The sequence below is a fragment of the Octopus bimaculoides genome, chromosome 3 (genome assembly GCF_046866305.1).
Source record: "Octopus bimaculoides isolate indiv1 chromosome 3, ASM4686630v1, whole genome shotgun sequence".
NCBI lineage: Eukaryota > Metazoa > Mollusca > Cephalopoda > Octopoda > Octopodidae > Octopus > Octopus bimaculoides.
Window position 1 is genome coordinate 41,589 of NC_142930.1, and position 21,426 is coordinate 63,014.

Below are 21,426 nucleotides of genomic sequence, written 5' to 3' on the forward strand. Positions count from 1 at the left end.
GAAAACTCCAGGAATAACCGAAAATGAAAATTGCAAAATCTTGTGGGATGCAATGATCCTATGTGATCACCTGACCAGACATCGGAAACCGGACCCTGTTGTGGTGAATAAAAATGAAAGAACATATATGATAATCGACAACAGGATCAATGTGAAAGAAGAAAAAAATAAACAACTCTGACAATTTGAAATGGGAAATATAAAGATTGTGGTCAATGAAGAGAGTGGATGTGATACCAATAGTAATTGGTGCACTTGGAAGTATCAGCACTCGACTACCAACATGATTCAAAAAGATCGGTGCAAGTGTGAAGGTAGAACACCTACAAAACTCAGTATTGCTTAGAACTGCAAGAATTCTTGGCAGGGTTTTTGAAGCATGACCAGTAAAACAAGTGTCACCTTAGTCTGCTGGCTGTGGTCAGCTGACACTTTCAATCATAGCCAGAAAAATAAGCTGTGAGTTTTCAAATAATAATTGGGTTTATCATACCAGCCTAAGATCAATGCCCACCTACAAGAAGCTACCAGGCCAAAATCTTAAAGAACAGCAGTAGCCCAACATGTTGTTGGCATCCTAGTCATAACACCAACTTGAACTTGTTGCCTCTTGAGGTCTCTGAGTGAGATTGGAGTCAACTTGTATAAATTCAAAGCAAAAGCCAAACCTAAGGTAATAATAATAATAATAATAATAATAATGATGATAATAATAATAATGGTTGCAAATTTTGGCACAAGACCAGCAATTTCAGGGGGGAAAGGTAAGTTGATTACATTGATTCTGTAAGGATGAAAAGCAAAGTCGACCTTTGTGGAATTTGAACTCAGAATGTAAAGATGGATGAAATACCGCTAAGCATTTTGTCTGGCATGCTAACAGTTCCACCATCTTGCCACCTTATTAATAATAATGGTGATAATGAAGAATATAGAGCATGAGAACAGTAAAGGTCATGCTTATGATAATTTATGCATTGGGAACAATAAGCAAAGATCTAGAGAAATGGCTGAAGGAGATTGGAATAGAATGCCCAGTAGAGCTCCTATAGAAAGTTTGTCTCTTGGGGACAGCAAGGATTATCAGGAGAGTTCTAAGCACTTGAAAGATTGCTGAAAACTTGTGGCTACCTCAAGTTACCGTAGTTACCCACTACTCACATAAATCCTTCCAGGAATAAGACTGAGCCTGAACCAAAATAATAATAATAATAATGCTTTCTACTATAGGCATAAGGCCTGATATTTTGTGGGGAGGGGTCTAGTTGATTACATTGTCTCTAATGCTCAACAGGTACTTACTTTATCAACTCTAAGAGGATGGAAAACAAAGTTGACCTCTGTGGATTTGAACTTGGAATGTGAAGAGCTGTCATGCTAGGGCACTTCAAGATGATGGTCTAGCATGACCACAGTCCAATGAGTGAAACAAAGAAGCTTTATGTAGGAGAAAATGGTTTTGATGTTAAGTTGTGAGAATAATTAATACCTTCACTTGTAATGTTCATTATTGGAGGGGGAGGGAACAACAAAATCATTATTGTGATTGATGACTTTCTCTTATTGATTTGTGATTGTTTCTTGCACAAGAGGGGTGGGGCGGGAATTAGAAAATTGTTGCCTGCAGCATTGCCATTTTCTTTGACAGCAGAAGTTTATAAAAGTTTGACAGTGCCAGACAAGTGGTCTGGCAAAAAATATGCAGAAAATTATCACTGTCCAGACGAGTGTCTACCAAACTTTTTTTTTACCTTACAACACATTGGATGAGGAGAATTTACTTTATGGCACACCAAATAAAATCCCAACAAAATTGAATATACTTTATTAGTATGAATAAAAATAAATAAATTCTTATCATGGTAGCAATAAAATAACATTGTTTTATGAACATCTCTCTCTCTCTCTGTGTATATATATATATATATATATATATATATATATATATATATATGTAATATAACACAATAATAATATTTTTAGTGAGAAGGATACAATTGTAATCGTTCCTGTTTTTCTTACTTCATTTCCATAAGCGCAGAGAAAGCTAATTCGCAAAGTTATGATGCTCCAAAGGGCAACAGAGATTTAATGGCTGTAGCAGCTAATCAAGGATATTGGCTCCAAAGCAAAATCTGAAATTCTGACAATTCTAGCACAGAAAATGAGGCTTTGTGCACAGGATCGTTTTTCAAGTCTATTAAATTTTCTTCTGTTAATGGCAGGGCTATACTATCATATCTTGCAAAAGGATTGATGGCCCACTCATACATTTGATAATCAAGTGATGGAAAATACTTAGGAAATGATAGAGAGAGGTTTTCTACTATCTTCTGCATTTCTGACAAAATTTTTAATTAGTTGGGAAAAGCCTCTTCACCTGGGAAGCAATTATGCTGTGAGTTTTTAACTTTCCTTATCCACAGTTCTGACTTGTTGGTGAAAGACTTTAATTTGCTTGTAATTTAATAATATTTTCGTTCGTTCCTTGCAGACTCAAATTTAAAATGTTCAACTTCTCAAAAAGATCATTGAGAAATGTTACTTCCAGCCACCAATTCAAATCCAGAATTTTCAGCATATTATTTCAGTTCGCAGAGAGATAAATTGAGACAGCCCTTTTCCTTTTGATAGCCATCGCACTTCTGTATGAAGCAGTAAACACTTAAAATCAGAATCCATAGTTTTACATAGGGTTAGGGTTAAATGTCTTCACCGTAGGGGATGTGATTTTATGTAATTCACCACTTTAACAATGTTGTCCATAGTCTTCAGGAGACCATCAGGTAGAGATTTTGACACCAAAACTTCATGGTGAATCCTATCCCCCAATTATTTTTTTTGTCCTTGTTTATTTGTAAGATAGTCTAGAAAATGAATAATACCCTTTCAACGTCAAAGGATTAAACTCTACTTTTATAAGAAATGGTCACATCTTACGCTTGTTTCACTTTTACCTTTTGGTAAACTTTACTTGGCACCAGACCAACTTTTGTAGAAGAAGTATAACCTTTTGAATCAACTTCTATATCAGCTATCTAATATATTGGAATGTGAAGTTGATTCAGGTAGATTTTGAACTCAGAATGTAGGTGAACAAAACTAGAGACTGTTTCGGCAGAATCCTGAACGCCCCTATGTGACTGAAGGTGGACCAACCGATTACAATAAATAAGACCTGAGTGAAATGTCAGCAGCATAGTTGATGGTGTTAGTTCAATCGGTGTTGGTTTAACAGTCAGGAGTTCAAGTAGCATGGAATTGCATTTCTGTGGCAGGTTATTTTTAGTTAACCACAACCAACTATTTATTTGTGTAATACCATTTTATACCAATGTCATAACAGAGACCATAAGCCATATATATTTTTCCAATTCTTTCAGCAAAAATAAGGAATGTTTATGCTAAGAGAAGTATCTGGAAAATAATTCTAGGCATTGATTTGTTTAGGTGATAACAATTTTGTTGATTTGACATGCTCAATATTTTTAAAGTTATTCTAAGACATCTCTTTCTTTCTTCCTATTTGAAATTTCAGCTGAAAGTTTGTCTTAACCTTTTAGCATTCAAATTATTCTGTCAAATGTAATGCTTGTTTCAAATTGGTTTCAGTTAGTCATACATTATCTCACTGCTTCTAGATTTCAGTGATGTGATGGTATATTTTTAGAATGATATTGTATGGTAGGTGTGGGAAACAGAATTTGGTCAGTTTAAACATACAACTTGTAGGATTTTTGGACCTGATAATGGCCAGTTTAAATGCTAGAGGGTTAAATAGAATGTTTTCTTCCATTAAGAAATGTATGACTTGATCTTTACCATTTGATTAGCTGCCCATATGTTGAGGAAACACATACACTGGTGTTATATGTCACTGTAATTCAAACTATTGAATTATTCCTATAAACCTGTGAGAATGTAGAGCACATGAGGACAGGTTAAGTCATAAAGCAACCTCTCTAGTGCTGGTACCCTGAAAAAAAGTAGGCAATACACCCCTGTAAAGCAGCTGCTATTAGGAAGGGCATCAAATGAAAGAAAGCAAGTTCAAGCAGACATTGGAGCATGATGCAGTCCCCTGACTCGTTGGATCCTGTTGAATTGTTCAGCCTATGCCTGCGTAGAAGGTGAAAGTTAGATGATGACAAGGATCAGGCTTCATTCAAGCATCCAAAAATTATCAATTAATTCTGTCAGTGCTGAGTTATTTTAAGATTATTGATTACAAATTATCAACTGTTAGCATTTACTGCAGAATTATTATCCCTTAGAGTTATCGCTTGTGTCAGCTTTAGTTATTATTTGAATTCAACTTGAAATTAGGGTTCAGTTAAAAAGATTTTGCTTGGGATTCATATCAAACCAAGTCATCTTTTGTAAGGTAGAAATTGTTTCTTTATTTTTCTTTCATCTATGTAAGCTGATCTGTATGTATTAAGATTGACAACCGTAAATGTTTTATCTTAAGAAAATCTGTTGTGTTTCATATAGTTTTTTTTTTTCCACATTACAGGAGATAATCTTCATTGTGCTCCATTGAGAAGACCATACAAATCCAAAGTTTTAGCACATTACCCAGAAACTGTGCCATGGAATCCATTCGACAAAGAAGCTGTTGGAATGGTAAGTTAATAAACTTCATTACAAATGTGTTTTTCTGATGTATTTCAATATTGAAAATAGTATTAATTTTTGTTAACAAATATAATTAAAACCACTTGTGATTAACAATTTTGCTGAAGTTTGGTCATCTCATGCTAGAAACTTTAAATACTAATAGATTTATTGAATGTAATTGTATTCCTATAGACTGATATTTGAGGGATATGTTTTCTGGAAGTTATTTCCCAAAAGAATTAATTTTGTTGTACATTGCTTATAAAAAAAGGAAAAAAAAAAAGGTATGTACCTATTATACTAAGAATATATAAAAATAACCAAATGATGGTGAAATAGTTCTATTCATAAATGCATCAAAGCCCTAGGGAATAAATGATTTAGTGCATTTATTCCTTGTCATCATTTAACTTTCACCTTCTACGCAGGCATAGGCTGAATAATTCAACAGGATCCAACAAGTCAGGGGACTGCATCATGCTCCAATGTCTGCTTGAACTTGCTTTCTTTCACTTGATGCCCTTCTTAATACCAGTTGCTTTACAGGGGTGTATTGCCTACTTTTTTTCAGGGTACCAGCACTAGAGAGGTTGCTTTATGACTTAACCTGTTTTCATGTAAATTTTTATTTTCCCTGTAATTAAAGGAGAATAAATGAGAGACAGAAAGAAAATGCCTAAAAAGGTGAACTAAAAGGAGATGAACAGATTTATAGTTGTGAGAGGTATGGAGAGAGAGAGAGAGTGATGGAGTAGATGGGAGAGAATATTAAAGAAGTAGGTGAAATTACCATCACTGCCACCCCTCCACGACCATCTCAGTGATTAACTTTTGCCTGGAACCTGGTGCAGCCTTCTGGCTTGCCAGTCCTCAGTCAAATCGTCCAACCCATGCTAGCATGGAAAGCGGACGTTAAACGATGATGATGATGATGATTGGAAATGAGAATTTTAATTTTGTTTTAACCCATGACACATTTGAAAGGTTTTAAAGGCTTATATTTCTGAATCCAACATTCAACAGTAATTTTATGGGTTTGCACCAAGCTGTGCTGATATAACATAGGATAAATGTAGTAGTAGTAGTAATAATAATAGTCCATGGATGGAATTTATGAATATTTTAACATTAAAATATTTATAAATTCCATCTTTGGATTATTATTATTATTACTATATATATATATTATTACTATATATATATATATATATATAATTACTATATATATATATATATATATATATATATATATATATATATTTTTCCAGCTCCAATTGATTACATCTAACCTCTCTTCTAAAATGTTAATAGTCTTGAAGTTCCTCTACTGCAAGAAACAGGTTCTGTTATGACATGTCTCATGCTTTAACTCCTCATTTCTTAGCATAAAGCCCTACTTCCCTTGAACTTTGTAGTCTTGCAAGCCACATGATGACTTCACTAGTACTGGTGGTATGGAAATGGCACCAAGTACACACTGTAAAATGGTTGGCAGAAGGAATGGCATCCAGCTGTAGAAACAATGCCAAAACTGAGACATTGGAGCAGGACACTATCATCTGATGTGTCAGATCCTGTTGAACTGCCCAAGCCATGCCAGCATGGAAAGTAGATATAAAATGATAATATATATATATATATATATATACAGACATAAATGTGTGTGGTGTGTGTGGGCTAGACATCAACAACTGTTGCAATTAGATTTAAGTCTATGAGGTAAGTCATATAAGGTAGGGATTAAGAGGTTAAACAGCAGGGAATCCTATACGAAAGAGTGATTACTAAATGGCTTACAACAGACTGTGTACCCTTTAATAAAGAAGAATATAGCCATTTTCTCTTTTACTTTTTTGGCAAAGACTCTCCATGGTTATTGTAACTTAATTCTCTTCCTCCTCACTCCTTCTTCTTGGACTGTTATTTCTATGGAACAAACTCCTTACCTACTTTGCTCAAATATTGATCTAGTTAGTTGCTTCTTAATTTTAGTCTGTTCATTTCCTTATCATCATCATCGTTTAACGTCTGCTTTCCATGCTGGCTTGGGTTGGATGGATGCAATCAAGTGTTTTCACAGAGTTTCACTTTGATATAAAATAGATTGCATTAACATAAATGAAACAGAGTTGTGGAGTCAATAGAATAGTTACAACTTGTAAATCATGACACTATCACTTGAATAAACATGAAAAAAAAAATGTATTTGGGGATTAAGCAAGATGGGAGAGAAGATGAAGATGATTTGTAACTTGCTATGATTGAGAAGATGCTTTCATTTCAGTAAAACTGAGGTCCTAAAACCACACCTTTCATTTCTGCCTTTGCTCACTCATATCCACCTTTCTCACTCACTATATCCACCTTTCTCACTCACTATATCCACCTTTCTCACTCACTATATCCACCTTTCATGCCTAATCTGCCCCAGTTCAAACCTCATCTTCTTAATACTCATCATTCCGCCACTGTTCTTTGGAACTTAACTGCTTTAATTATGAAAGCAGAACCGCCTGCATCCATCCCTCTTCTGTCCTACCAGTTCTCTCTCTTCATCATCGGTCGCACATTCTCAGTTCATTCCTTCCTCTTCTATTTTCCACGAGATGCCATCTTCCCTTGAACACCCTCTCATATCTGCCATTCTTCACTCATCTCCATCTTTGTCACTCGCTATATTCACCTGTTTCTGTCACTCTGCATCCCTCTCACTTCCCTACTCTTCCCACATCATTTCCTTATTTTTCATCTATGTACGGGGGTGGGGGTGGGGTTATTGTTTCTATTTATTGGCCTCCTCTCCAATCAACTCTTATTTTCCTTCACCTTACCTGCCAAACGGAAACTCACCATTACCCACGCATCCACTCCCATTTTTTCCATTCATTGCATTCACCTCTATCCCCATCTCTAACCATCTACCATTTCTGTCTTCACACTTTTGCAAACCTACCCATCTATCTTTCCTAATTCCCTGTTCCTATTCTTGCTTTTTTCACTGCTTTCTTATGCCTTCAGTGTATTCCCTGATGCCTCATTTCCACCATACTTTCTCTCTTTCCTGTTCTATAATGCTTTAACTTCTGATCATAAAGTAACCTCACAGTTGAAGAGTTTCGTCTTGTGAGCCACTTGCTGACCTCACCCGTTCTGGTAGCATAAAAAAGCACACCTAGTATGCTCTGTGAAGTGGTTGGTGTTAGGAAAGGCATTTGAATACAACAAACAAGAACTGCAGTTCTTGTTTAGATTCATTGATCCATATGTAGATTTGACTGAAGATTCACAACCAAGTCGAAGCACCACAGCGTCTCAAAGGCCACTTATCTCAATTAATTGAGTGTGTTGTGAATAAAAATTGTTTGAAAGGAAAAGATGTTCTTCAAAGACAAAATACAACAGTGATTAGCATATTTTAAAAGTTCAGAGATTTATAAACAAGTTGAAAATCTGTGAGAAAATTAGTGTTTGTTGGGATTTTGAAACCATCAATGTTAGTTTGCCTAATTATGAGTGAGGTAGGTTGAAACTGGAAGAGAAAAAGACAGAATCCATTTTGTACTTGTATATTATGTGAAAGAGTATGGCTGTTTGTCTCTCTTTTTGAAGCTGATAATCTTAAATTTTGCCTTGCTCTGTAGTTACTGCTATATCTTATCTTTTGATTACATTTACTAATTATATTTTTATAAGTCCATTAATTGATTTTGTTTTTGGATTATGTCTGTGAAGTAACAATAAGGCAATTATTTTTGTACTGACTTAATCATCCAATAGAATAAGTTATTTCATGTTGGTTCATCTGTATTTCACATATCGTGCAATTTTCATCCATTTTCCGACTTGTAAAATGTAGTTAATTGGTATATTTATGTATGTATAAGAATGACTCTATTAAGATTTACAGGGATATGTGTGTGTGTGTGTGTGTGTGTGTGTGTATCCATCCATCCATCCATATAAATAAAAAGGTTATGGTTGGGGAGGGAACCTATTGAAAACATCAGGAAGTTATTGGATTATTTTTACATCTTGTTCAATGAAAAGAAATTATTAGTGAGTCTATATATTTATATTTGTTTAAATCTATTCAAAACGTAGTTTTTATAATCTGAATAGATTTTTCCCAAAGTAAACTGAATACGTTCTTGAAATTATTAGATAAATCCAATTTTAGCTACAATTATGTTCAGTAATAGAAATAATACGTTTCTAAATCTCTCAGAGAGGTTTATGCAGTGGTGATGCAATAAAGTAGTTGTATGTTGTCAACTTAATGTTGAGAGTCCCATGAAGAGAATAATACTACTGCTATTTAGCCCTAGGAAGCAGCACCACTTCCTGTCTGCCTCGACACATTTCCTGTGTCCTTATGTTTACGAGGGGGAGACAAGCACTTCCAATTAACTTAGCCTGCATCCAGAGACATGTTTCTGAGTCTTTGCTCGTCATCAGTCTGGAGTAGCAATGGCCTGCTAGTTGGAGATGCTTGTCAGGCTCTCGTAAACATATAATAATTCTAGTAAAACACATTCACTGATTTCAAAAATAGAAATAATACATTTTTAGATCTCTCAGAGATTTATGTAGGAGTTGAACAAAAAACAAACTTGCACTGAAAGTTTATCTTCAAATCACTACTACCTATTTCTCCTTCCGCTTTAAATCTGTGTGTGTGTGTGTGTGTGTGTGTGTATTATGTGATATCTATTATAATAACACTCTTGTATTATTCTCCGTCTCAGCTTATGAATGAGAAAGGAAGGGGTGATGGCAAACTGGTGGGGATGGTGAACATTCAACTGTGAAAAGAAAAGTCAGTGTTTCAACTCTGTGTGTGTGTGTGTACAAGGGAATGTATGTGAATGTATATGAACATTGACAAGGGTATTAATTTGATTGGCCATCCATATATATATATAAAATACCACAATTAGCTGTCCTTTTTGATGGCACGGGGCTAGCTGGTTACATGTATCGTTCCTCACATGCACATTTATCTAATACATTTATCAACAGAAGTTCAATGTAGTCTTTGTTGAAAATATTTTTGAAGTTTATAAAGATAGAAGGTGCAAGCATGGCTGTGTGGTTAAGAAGCTTACTTCCCAACTATGTAGTCTTGGGTTCAGTCCCATTGCATGGCACCTTGAACAAGTGTCTTCTACTGTAGCCCTGGGCTGACCAAAACCTTGTAAATGGATTTGGTAGAAATTGAAAGAAGCACATTGTTTGTATGTGCATTGGGTACACACTATTGACAAGTCCCCAAAATGATGACACGTTGATGCCTATGACTCCTGCATGGGATCTGATGTGAGTTATCTCACTTGTCTATGACTTCTCAGGTATTTTAAATGCCAGATGCATTCAAGAGAATATTATCTCTTATGCCTGCAAGTGCAGCCCACCCATGAACTAGCAAAACACGTTCCTTGTGTATATGTGTTTGATATTTTGTGTGTGTGTGTATATATATATATATATATATATATATATATAATTTGAAAGTCTATGAGGATAACTGAATACACTTTTTGAAGTGTGAAGATGATTTTTTAATAAAAATTATTAAAAAAAAATATTATGAAATCTTTTATGAGGATGTTACTAACCTTTTTTGGGAAGAAGTTTTTTTTTCTAGTGTGTGAATGTTTTTGATAAACCTTTTCAAACACACGTGCTCTTAAAGAGGAAGTTGTTATTTTTGTGGTAGTGATAGTACTATTTTCTGGTTTTGGTCATAAATATTTTTTTACCAGTGTTTATTATATGGGGTGTTGGCTATTTTTGGTTTCATTTCAGATTTAAAATTCTTATAAAGTATTCTTCTTTTCTCTTTCAAAGTTGTACATTTTCATCATTTATTTTGTAAATTTTTCATTTGCACAGTTATCTAGATGTTCACTGCATGGGACATTCATAAAAGATGAATCCCTGATTTGTGGTTTATGCACATTTACATGCATTTTTATGATGGAGGCCTAAATTTATTGGGTGTGTGGTAAGGGTAGATATTTCAACACTTTCATCATGTGTTGTGCATTACAATGCATAGCATCTTCAGTTGTTTTTACTACAGTACACAATATTTTGAGAGTTTAGAGTTACAGATTGTAAACAGCCCCTTTTTCACTGCACTCACAACTATATTACTTATAGCTGTTAAGACTGAGAAGGTAGTACAGACAAATGCCAACTATTCACAAGACTGTTTCAGGAAAGATAAACTCTTTGAGGACATTGTATTTTTAAGTATAGATTTTCTCCATAAATTCAACAGTTTCTGTAAAGTGTTGCGATTAATGGTTCCATTAATCCCAACACATTTCTCTCTCTCTCTCTCTCTCTCTCTCTCTCTCTCTCTCTCTCTCTCTCTCTCTTCCCCCTCTCTCTCTTCCCCCTCTCATCCCTTTCTGTCAAGGAAGGTAGGCTCATAATGTCAAAGACTTTTCCATTCTTTTTGAGCATCAAACTAATACACCTGCTTGTTGTTCTCTCTCTTCTCTTTGTCTTGTGTTTTCTGTACGTTTGAACCATATGTAACATACACTCACATGGTCACCCCAGTTTGATCCTGCCTCTCTTGGACATCTCTCCCTGCCTTATCAGATCTTCGGTAACTCTCCTTATTCACCTTACCATTAACTCCACCCAGTTTACCGTTGAAACTTTACACTTTTCAGGCTCTACCATCAGGGGTTTTACTGTACACTTATATATGAACAGCCATGTTACATGGCAGTGAAACCTGGGTCGTGACTGCTGAGGACATGCATAAGCTTGCAAGGAATGAAGCCAGTATGCTCCAATGGATTTGTAATGTTAGTGTGCATACTCGACAGAGTGTAGTACCTTGAGATAAAAGTTGGACCTAAGAAGCATCAGATGTGGTGTGCAAGAGAGACGATTGCACTGGTATGGTCATTTGGCGAGAATGGATGAGGATAGCTGTGTCAAAAAGTGCCATAGCCTCACGGTTGAGGGAACCTGTGGAAGAGGTAGACCCAGGAAGACCTGGGATGAGGTGGTGAAGCACGACCTTCGAACATTAGGCCTCACCGAGGCAATGACTAGTGACCGAGACCTTTGGAAATATGCTGTGCATGAGAAGACCCAGCAAGACAAGTGAGACCAAAATCCAAGGCCTCTGCCAGGGATGTAGCCAGCCCACTTACACGTAACATTCCTTCATTGGACGCTAAACTCCGCTTGCGAAGACCTGTTGAGGTAAGTGAAATCGAAATTGAAATTGAACCAAATTCGATGACTGGCACCCATGCCAACCTTCCTTCATTGGACACTAAACTCAGCTTGCGAAGACCTGTTGGGGCAAGTGAGATCAATCAAAACTGAACCAAATTCAATGACTGACACCCGTGCCAGTGGAGCGCTAACAGCACCATCCAAGCGGGATCACTGCCAGAGCAGTGGTCTTGCTCCCGTGCCAGTGGCACGTAAAAAGCACCATTTGAGCGTGGCCATTACCAGTACTGCCGGACTGGCCCTCGTGCCGGTGGCATGTAAAAAGCACCCACTACACTCACAGAGTGGTTGGCGTTAAGAAGGGCATCCAGTTATAGAAACTCTGCCAGATCAGATTGGAGTCTGGTGTAGCCATCTGGTTCACCAGTCCTCAGTCAAACCGTCCAACCCATACTAGCATAGAAAGCGGACGTTGAATGATGATGATCATGATGATATATGTATGAGAGTGAGTGTGTTTAGTTGGTGCAGTGTACCAGTTTTAGGTAATGTTATATACAGCTGGTTGTTGAACTGTTTTTCTATGTATGTTTATAAGTTAACAAAGGTGATGTAAAGAAATCAAAATCAGTTGAGAAACTACTTATGATGAAATACATTGTAAACTCTGTCAGCTACTTATTGGAAATGTTTACAATATCCTAATTTGTTGTATACCTGCAGTTCACCCCCTGATTGAGAACCATCATACACACCTGTAATTGACAGGTAGGCTAGGTGAGACCCATAAATCTGTTGTTGAAGGTATATATATATATATATATATATATATATATATATATATATATATATACACCTAGCTATTGACCATACTGCACACTGCAATATTCATTTGTTAGTTATACATGGTGTAGACTTTGCAGTCTCGACATGTTTTATAGAGTTCATTCTGTTTATGTATGTCTGTGGATTCTGGTGGTAACAGCTACAGTGAAGGTGGGCAGAAATGGACTGGATCATATCAGTACAGTTGCTGTCATTTCTCTGTAGTTATCATTGATGGTTTGTATCCCAGTATGGGGTTTAGGGTTAATGATACTTTGCCATCAGTAGTACAGTTCTTAGGAATGTGTAGAACTTCAAATAGTGATTAAGAAGCTTACTCCCTAATGATGTGATCTCAGGTTCAGTCCCACTGTGCAGCAACTTGATTAAGCGTCTTCTACTTAACTCCAAGCTGACCAAAGCCTTGTGAGTGAATTTGGTAAATGGATGCTAAAATTTTTCTGTGTGTTTGCATGCACCCTTGTCTTGACATCATGTGATGTAAATGAGCATTACTGTTATACAAGCAACATTTATTTTCAGTCTTCCATGAAAAGCTTGTTTGGCCATGAGGAAACATTACTTTGCTTGAAGACAGGTTGGCAACAGGATGAGCATCTGGCTGTAGAAAATGAACTTCAGTTCTGTCTAACCCATGTGTGGCTGGAAAAGTTGACATTAAATGCTGATGATGATACACTTACATTTTTCAACCAGGAGAATATAAGAAGCATTCATCTGAACAATTACATCTCCACCAAATCCATATTTATCTCCTCCTAATTCTTAATCATAAAGTTGTATGAATGTGAAATGTCACCTCTCGGTCTTTGAAATCAAGTTTTGGGGTTTGTAGTAAGAGGTGACCATCAGTAATACTGGGTCTAAAAATCATGAGGTTATGATATAAAGAGCTTTGTTTTGACAAATCTGTCAGTTGTGACGGAGATTAGAAACCTAAGTAAAACGGCTTTGTGATGATTGACATAGTTTTTTGTTCTAAATTGATTCCATATTCAAAAAAAAATAATAATTTTGGTTAAATTATTATTTCAGTGCATGTTTGAAGGTGTTTTGTTAATGTATGTGATAAGATTACTCTGTGGCTTGTGTCTAAATATTACTTATGTAATACCAAGAATTTGATTTTAGATCTAGTGTTCTAGTGTGAAGTAAAGTGGTAAGATTAAGCTGTTTAGTTGGAGACTTGATTATAGTGTATGTGAATGTATAGATGTATTTATTGTGTTATAATGTGATTGTGATATGAGTGCTGTAGTGTGTGTGAAGGCTGAATAGCAAGACAGGTAGTTGTGGGATTCTGTTTGGAAAGGGAAGTTATTTGGAGTTCTACATAACAGCTGACTCGTCAGTGCATTGATTCCTGGATTTCAGAAATGTTCATTTGGTAAGCAGCTTGCAGGAAATAGTATAATACTTTTACTCATGTCACTTGTGATTGGAGTAATGTCTGATTTTGTGTGTGTGTGTGTGTGTTCACATGTCAAAGTCATCTAATATTCATTTGTAGAGAAGTAAAATGATTAGCTTAGAATTCAGAAAATATCATCATCATCATTTAACGGCTGCCTTCCATGCTGGCATGGGTTGGATGGTTTGACAGGAGCTGGCCAGGCAAAAGACTACACCAGACTTTTGTGTTAGTTTTGGCACAGTTTTTATGGTCGCCCTTCCTAACATCAACCACCCAGCAGAGTGGACTGATTGCTTTTTACATGGCACCACCACAGGTGAGGTCAGTTTTGGACAACATGGTTTTTACAGCTGGATGCCCACCCAAATGCCAACCACTTTGTTGACTGGATTCTTTTTATGTGACACAAACAATGGCAAAGAATCTTTGTAAGGGGAGGGGATCATTGGAGGAGGTGATCTTGTGTCAGATGATGAAAGGTTGGAGTGTGACAGAGACACACAAACAGGTGTGAGGTGGAATTCAGTAGATATGTAAGAGGTAAAGAGTAATATGAATTAGTCTTTTAAATATCTTTTCATAAAGGAAGAGAGGTATACGTCTCAGAATTTGATGTCTTGATAGAATTTCTGGTTTGATTTTTATTACCTTTAGTTTTGGAGGAATTCTTTAAAAAGCAGCAAAGAGTACACTTTCTTTAAGTCTTGACATAGGGTTCCTTGAAATATAAAACAAATTAACATATAAAATACTGTTTAGAAAAAAAAGATCCACCCTAATAAGGTAGTTGCATTTGTTCCAAAGAATCTTGATTATTTTCATTTCTTCCTCTTGTGTTTGTTTATTCCATCCAGAAGGAACTTTCTTGTGAGAGCAGAACACGTTTCATAACAAACTCTGCAATATCAAATGGATTAGTTATCGTATTCAGCATCTCTCTTCAAATTCCCTGTGTAATATTCTTTCTGTGCCAGTTTTTATTTTTTATATCAATTGTTTGTTTTAATGGTTTTATAATTGAGAGTATTGTGAGAACAATAGGAAATGGATTCATAATGGCCTCAATTAAAGATAAGCATTCCCAATAATTATCTCTTTACTTTCCTATTGAAACAACTATTCAAGAGGAGAATAATGTTATTCTCTCTCTATAAATAATTTTATTCATCATTATAGTAAATGTGACATTATAATAAAAGTACCCTTCAATTGTCGGGCAATATGCTGTTCTTGAGAAGGCCTGTTGAGTCAAGCGAAATTGTGGTTGTGGCTGATGTCAGTGTCGCCTGACTGGCACCTGTGCCAGTGGCACATAAAAAGCACCATTCAAGCAGGGTCAATGCTGGTGCTGCTTGTCTGGTTCCGATGCTGGTAGCACATAAAGAGCACTATTCAAGCATGGTTGGTGCCAGTGCCACCTGACTGGCCCCTGTGTCGATGGTATGTAAAGAGCACCCACTACACTCTAGGAGTGGTTGGTGTTAGGAAGGGCATCCAGCTGTAGAAACCTTGCCAGATCAAATTGGAGCCTGGTGCAGCCTCCCGGCTTGCCAGTCCTCAGTCAAACCGTCCAACCCATGCCAGCGTGGAAAGCGGACGTTAATTGAGGATGATGATGATGTGACACTATTTTGAATTTAATGTAATTTCAGCTCTCAATATCTTCAAGGCAATTCTAATATTGATGGAAAACTTTATTTTGTGTTGTTAACTTTATCTTTTTTGTTGTGTGTGTGTGTGTGTGTGTGTGTGTGTGTGTGTGTGTGCATACACTTACATACATAGGTGATAGTTGTAGGCGTGGCTAAGAAGTTTGCTTTGCAACCACATGCTTTTGGGTTCATTCTCACTGCATGGCACCAATGCCTTGTGAGTGAATTTGGTTAGCAGAAACTGTGGAAGCCCATTGTGTGTGTGTGTGTGTGTGTGTGTGTGTGTGTGTGTGTGTCTGTGTGTGTGTGTGTGTTGTTGTTGTTGCTCTCTTACCATTGCTTGACTAGTGTTGGTTTGTTTATGTCCCTGTAACATAACAGTTCAGCAAAAGAAACAGAGTACCAGACTTAATATGTTAGTAGTGGGGTCAATCTGTTTGACTAAACCTTTTAAGTCAATATCCCAATATGGCCACAGTCCAGTGACTGAAATCAGTAAAAGATAGAGATGCATTTTTTTTTTCCTGTAACCACAATGTTGTGTTTTGTTTAGCCTCTGGTGCCATATTAGCTTGTGCATGTTTTAGGGCTGGGATCAGCCTTTTGAATGTTATACAGATACATGATAAATGAATCCCTGACAATGGACAGACTAAAACTGTTGTAAATATTTGGTGAAAAAACCAACAAACAAACAAACCAAAGAGGAAAAAGATGGAGTTAACAGTTTGAGCATTGTTCTCTATCGTCTCAGACAATTTGGTTATATAACTGTAACTATTTCCTCACGAACTACAGAAGAAAATAAAACACTAAAACAAGTTGCTCAGAATTTGACACCACTGCAATTACTGACATAAATAGTGCTATGCATGTAGCCAGCAAAATAATCAGATACATCCAAAAAGACAAAAACCATAATGTAAAAATATTTAAAACAAGAGGAAACAATCATGTTCTAGAAATAAGCAGAGATGATCTCAAAACTCTATGCATCAAAATAACACACAACTGAAATATAATTTAGCATCAGCCAACTAAAGGAAGAAATAACAAAAATAGACACACACACACTCCAACCACCCAGAAATCTAGCACAAATAGGGTACAACACTTCGTAGGCTAATTAACAGTAGTAGTAGTAGTAGTAGTAGTACCACCACCATCACTCCCATCAGCAACAATGCTCACACCTGACCCTCATGACATAACAGCAATCTCAATATATTCGTACAGCAACATCAAACAAATGCTCTATGAAATATTTCTCTAAAATCCAACTATTGGAAACTGTACAAAGAAAAGAAGGAAACAAAATGAAAAATAGGAACCTAGAAATATCTCAGAATCATCTGGGATATATAAAAATTCAAAGGGCTTGGTGCAAAATAAAATCACCAACACCTGAGGCCTGAGGGAACACTTCAATCACCAACATCTACAACTAATATCAATGCTACTGTTGTTGAATTGCCATACACTGGGAACTGGACAAAATTATAACAATCCTAAACTGAAGTAATATTATTCATATTCATCATTCTCCTATACACATCCTCAAAAATTCTTGGAAGGTTAATCCTTGACATTATTAATCCATCTACCCTTCTTTCCAAATCATATCACAAATTCAAAGCACTGCATTCAACCAGCACACTGCTCACAGACCTAATACAGATAATATACATGATGACTGAACAAGAATCTTCCTCCACATACTATTCTAACAGCAAAGCTTTCAACTTTACCTTTTGTCAAATTTCCAAGCTTATTTAGTGGAAATCGAGCTAGTGATCAATGATGTGAAGAGAAATGTGATGAAATCACTGGGTCATATCCTTGAAGAAGGATGAAGGTAACTGGATGAAAGGAGTTTTTGGATATGAACGTAGAAGGAAGCAGAGGAAGATTGAGAAGACATGATTAAAGGTGGTGGAAGAAGAAATTAAGGCAATGGGATTGGTGATAAGGAGTAATAAAGAACAACAAACTGGGGAAATCTATTAACCCTTTCGCATTTAGATTACTCTGTCAAATGTAATGTTTATAGATTCACATGGTTTTAAATTAAGCATGCAGTATTTCATAGCTTAGAGATTTGGAGGATGTGATTGTCTGTCTTTAAAATGGCATTGTAGGGTAGGTGTGAGAGGTGTCAGTTTGAACATAAATTGGGTAGAATATTCAGCTATGGCTCGTTTAAACGCCAAAGAGTTAAGGAATTTGGAAGATTTATCTTTGCTTTGGCAAAGAAATAGCCTTAAAATGCTTTCTGCTGAAAAGAGATAGAGGTAATTCTTTGAGAGCATAGAAGTCTAGACTTAGGGTATTAGGCTTTGATAGAATGATATAATTAGAATATTCTGTTTCCTTCATGCTGAGAAAGAATTCAGTGGTAGAAATTGAAGAATGCTGTATCTTGTTGTGTACCAACTGATTCCAGGCCTACTTGACAGTACCCCCCCCCCCCCCATCTCTCCTACTTGTGTCAACCTTTTGACTCCTGCACTAAGACCACACCCTGGAATTCTATCCCTGCAAACAGAAGACAGGTCTCACCAGTTTGCAAAATCAGGATGCTGCCTCTATTCTGGTCTAATCGATGAAAGAAGGTTCCAAATGTTAATTTAATGGAAATTGTGATGAAAAGATTAAATTAATATGAGCAATATCTTTCACATATGATGTAATCTTGTAACTAGAAATATGGTGGGTGTGATGTCAATAGGATACCAACAAAGCCAAAATGGTATTTTTGCTGAAGGAAAAGAAATCAGTGGTGAATAATTATTAAAATACATAAAAGGAATAACATCTGTTATGAAATGATTTGTATTACAGTAGTGTGTCTAACTAGATTATCTTCAGATTATTAACATTAGGAAGAACTCTGGAAATAGCCTTATTGAGATTGTTGGTGGTTTTTATTTTTTAATTCCCCAACCGGGATCTATGTTGTGTTCTTGAGCAAGACACTTTAGTTCACATTGCTCCAGTTCACTCATCTGTAGAAATGAGTTGCAACATCACTGGTGCCAAGCTGTATGAGCCCCTTTTGCCTTTCCCTTGGATAACATTGGTGGCACGGGGAGGGGAGGCTGGTATGCATGGGCAACTGCAGGTCTTCTATAAACAACCCTACCTGGACTCGTGCCTTGGCGGGTAACTTTCTAGGTGCAATATCATGGTCATTCATGACTGAATGGGGTCTTTACCCATTACTGATGTGTAGATGGCACTCGTGTCTATTTTATTTACAATAAACTTAGTGATTTGGAAAGGCGAGCAGACTATTTGATGATGTGATAGAAGGAATATTTCCCTTTCAAATATAGAACTAAGGGTAAATCCTGTAAGTGTGTGTATGTAAATGTGTACTTTGAATTATTGTCCAGAAATTTCTAGTGACTGATCATATTAGAGTATCCGCTTACTTTTTTTTTGTTTTTTTTTAAGTCTTTAAACACTCTCTAGAGGGATTTTTGTACTTGTGCTGGTCTCTTGGCTCATCTCAGCTGAGTTGCTCAACTCCCTAAGTGAGACCTAACTACATGTATATTTAGTATTGCCAAACACTCTCCCCTCAGATGTATTTTCCATGAGACACATTAATTTCAAGGGAGACCGACCCCACTGTTCAACTGCTACTTATTTTATCGACACTCAATGTCACGAAGCATTTCCCCTAGCATGCTAATGATTCTGCCTGCTCACTGCCATAACCATATTGTTAATATTAATTAGCTTCATCTCTTAATAAAAATTTTCTATTTTTTTCTCAAATTCTGCACTCTTTTTCTGCATTAAGTGATGATAAAAATCTAAAATATTTCGATGCAATTTTCATTTGCCAGCTTGTGAAATTCCCAGTTGAATCTATTTGCATATTTCAAATTTTAATAGTAAATATCTACATTTATTCTGTGAACATTAATATGGAGTTTGCCAACATATTAGATGATGATGCATAAAAGACAAAGTAAAGCTTATTTGTGATTTGCAAAAATAATAATATGAAGGATATAAAAGATTTTTTTTTGCTTCTAGCTCTGAAACAATGTAAGAAAATTATACATGGTTTAATATATATATACACACACGCACAAAATATATTTGTATCAACCTTATTTTTCTCTGGTATGCAACTAAACTTTTTAATTATTCTACCTAAAATTGAAGAAAATATTAAAAATTATTTTCTTTCTCCTGTTTAATGTTTCCTCAGCATAAATAATTGATAAATTTATGTTTAACTCTTTTAAAAACCTACCTACTGGAGACCTCCTCTGACTCTAAGATGCAAATTTCTTGTTTTAAAATGACCTAAATACAAATGTTCAATCAAAATTTCTCATGTTCTAAACTCCAGCTTAATACTGACACTGTTATTTTAGTAAATTCTTCACACCATCCAACCCATGCCAGCATAGACAATGGGTGTTAAATGATGATTTGATGGCATTTTTGTGAAATTGTGTTTTTTTTTTACTTATAAGATATTTCATTTCTTTCAGCTTTGCCTTCCCAAGGGTTTATCATTCCGGACTCAAAGTCAACCGAAATCTCCTCACTTTCATTCTTTTATGATCACTAAAGAGGATGGTTCACGAACCTATGGAGCTGTGTATGTGTTTTACGAAGAGGTTGAGAACGAACAGATATGTGCCGCAATGCAAACATTGCAGGCAATGCATCATGCCGAGTTGAGTAATGACCAATCACGTACACTTTATCCGGAACTGGAATCTACTTTTGATCAAAGTCCCATGACAATGCGAAAGTCTCGGCCTCGACCACACACCATCTATGATATAAACAATGACAAACTTTATGTCACTAAAGGAATTGCATTAATATCACAGCTTCCTTTTGTCTCAGCCACGCGTCAATTTCTCAAACAACTACATGATGCTGTGAGTAACCAAAAGGAAAGAAAACTACCTCTGGAATGCTATGTCTATAATGTTCTATATGAAGTACCATTGCCGCCACCTGGTCGGAGTATGAAATTTTTTGGCACCTCATTACCAATCTTTTGTCAAAGACCTGGTAAGTTGTTAAATATTGCTTTTCTTTCACATGTGTGCATACATATACACACACAAATATATCTATATATGTGTGTAATGTATGTGTATATACAAATATATGACTTTTATTTTTCATCTTTTACTTGTTTCAGTCATTAGACTACGGCCATGCTGGTGCACTGCCTTGAGGAATTTTATTGGGTCAATCGACTCCAGTACTTATATTTTTTAAAGCCTACTCCATATTCTATCAGTTTCTTTTGTCAAATTGCTAAGTTACAGAGATGTAAATATACCAGCACCAGTTGTCTAGCAGTGGTGGGGGACAGAAACACACACACACACACACATGGCAGGCTTCTTTCAGTTTCCATATATCAAATCTGTTCACAAGGCTTTGGTTAACTCAAGGTCATAGTAGAAGACATTTGCCCAAGGTGTTATGCAGTAGGACTGAACTGAGAACCATGTGGTGGGGGAAAAAACTTATCACACCCCTACTCCTGCCCCTACGAAACAGTAGGTAATGAGTGTATATGCATATTTCAAGAATAATTACTGTTTCATCAACACCACATCCAACACATATACACAAACACACACACACATGCACACACACACACTCGTTTATTTGAAACTGTGGTTTCACTTTGAATGA

The 21,426-nt window shown here is 36.2% G+C and overlaps 1 protein-coding gene across 1 annotated transcript in view; it reads left to right on the forward strand.

Annotated features, from left to right (window-relative positions):
- Positions 1-4,494: 4,494 nt before the first annotated feature.
- The window catches only part of LOC106883526 (DENN domain-containing protein 5B), a gene marked incomplete at its 5' end in the record, with an annotated part of 134,389 nt that continues 117,457 nt past the window's right edge, over positions 4,495-21,426 (forward strand). Inside the window, 2 exons of the mRNA XM_089348318.1 lie at positions 4,495-4,626; positions 20,253-20,787. Of these exons, the coding sequence (XP_089204444.1) occupies positions 4,495-4,626; positions 20,253-20,787 (667 nt within the window). The remainder of the gene's footprint in view (positions 4,627-20,252; positions 20,788-21,426) is intronic.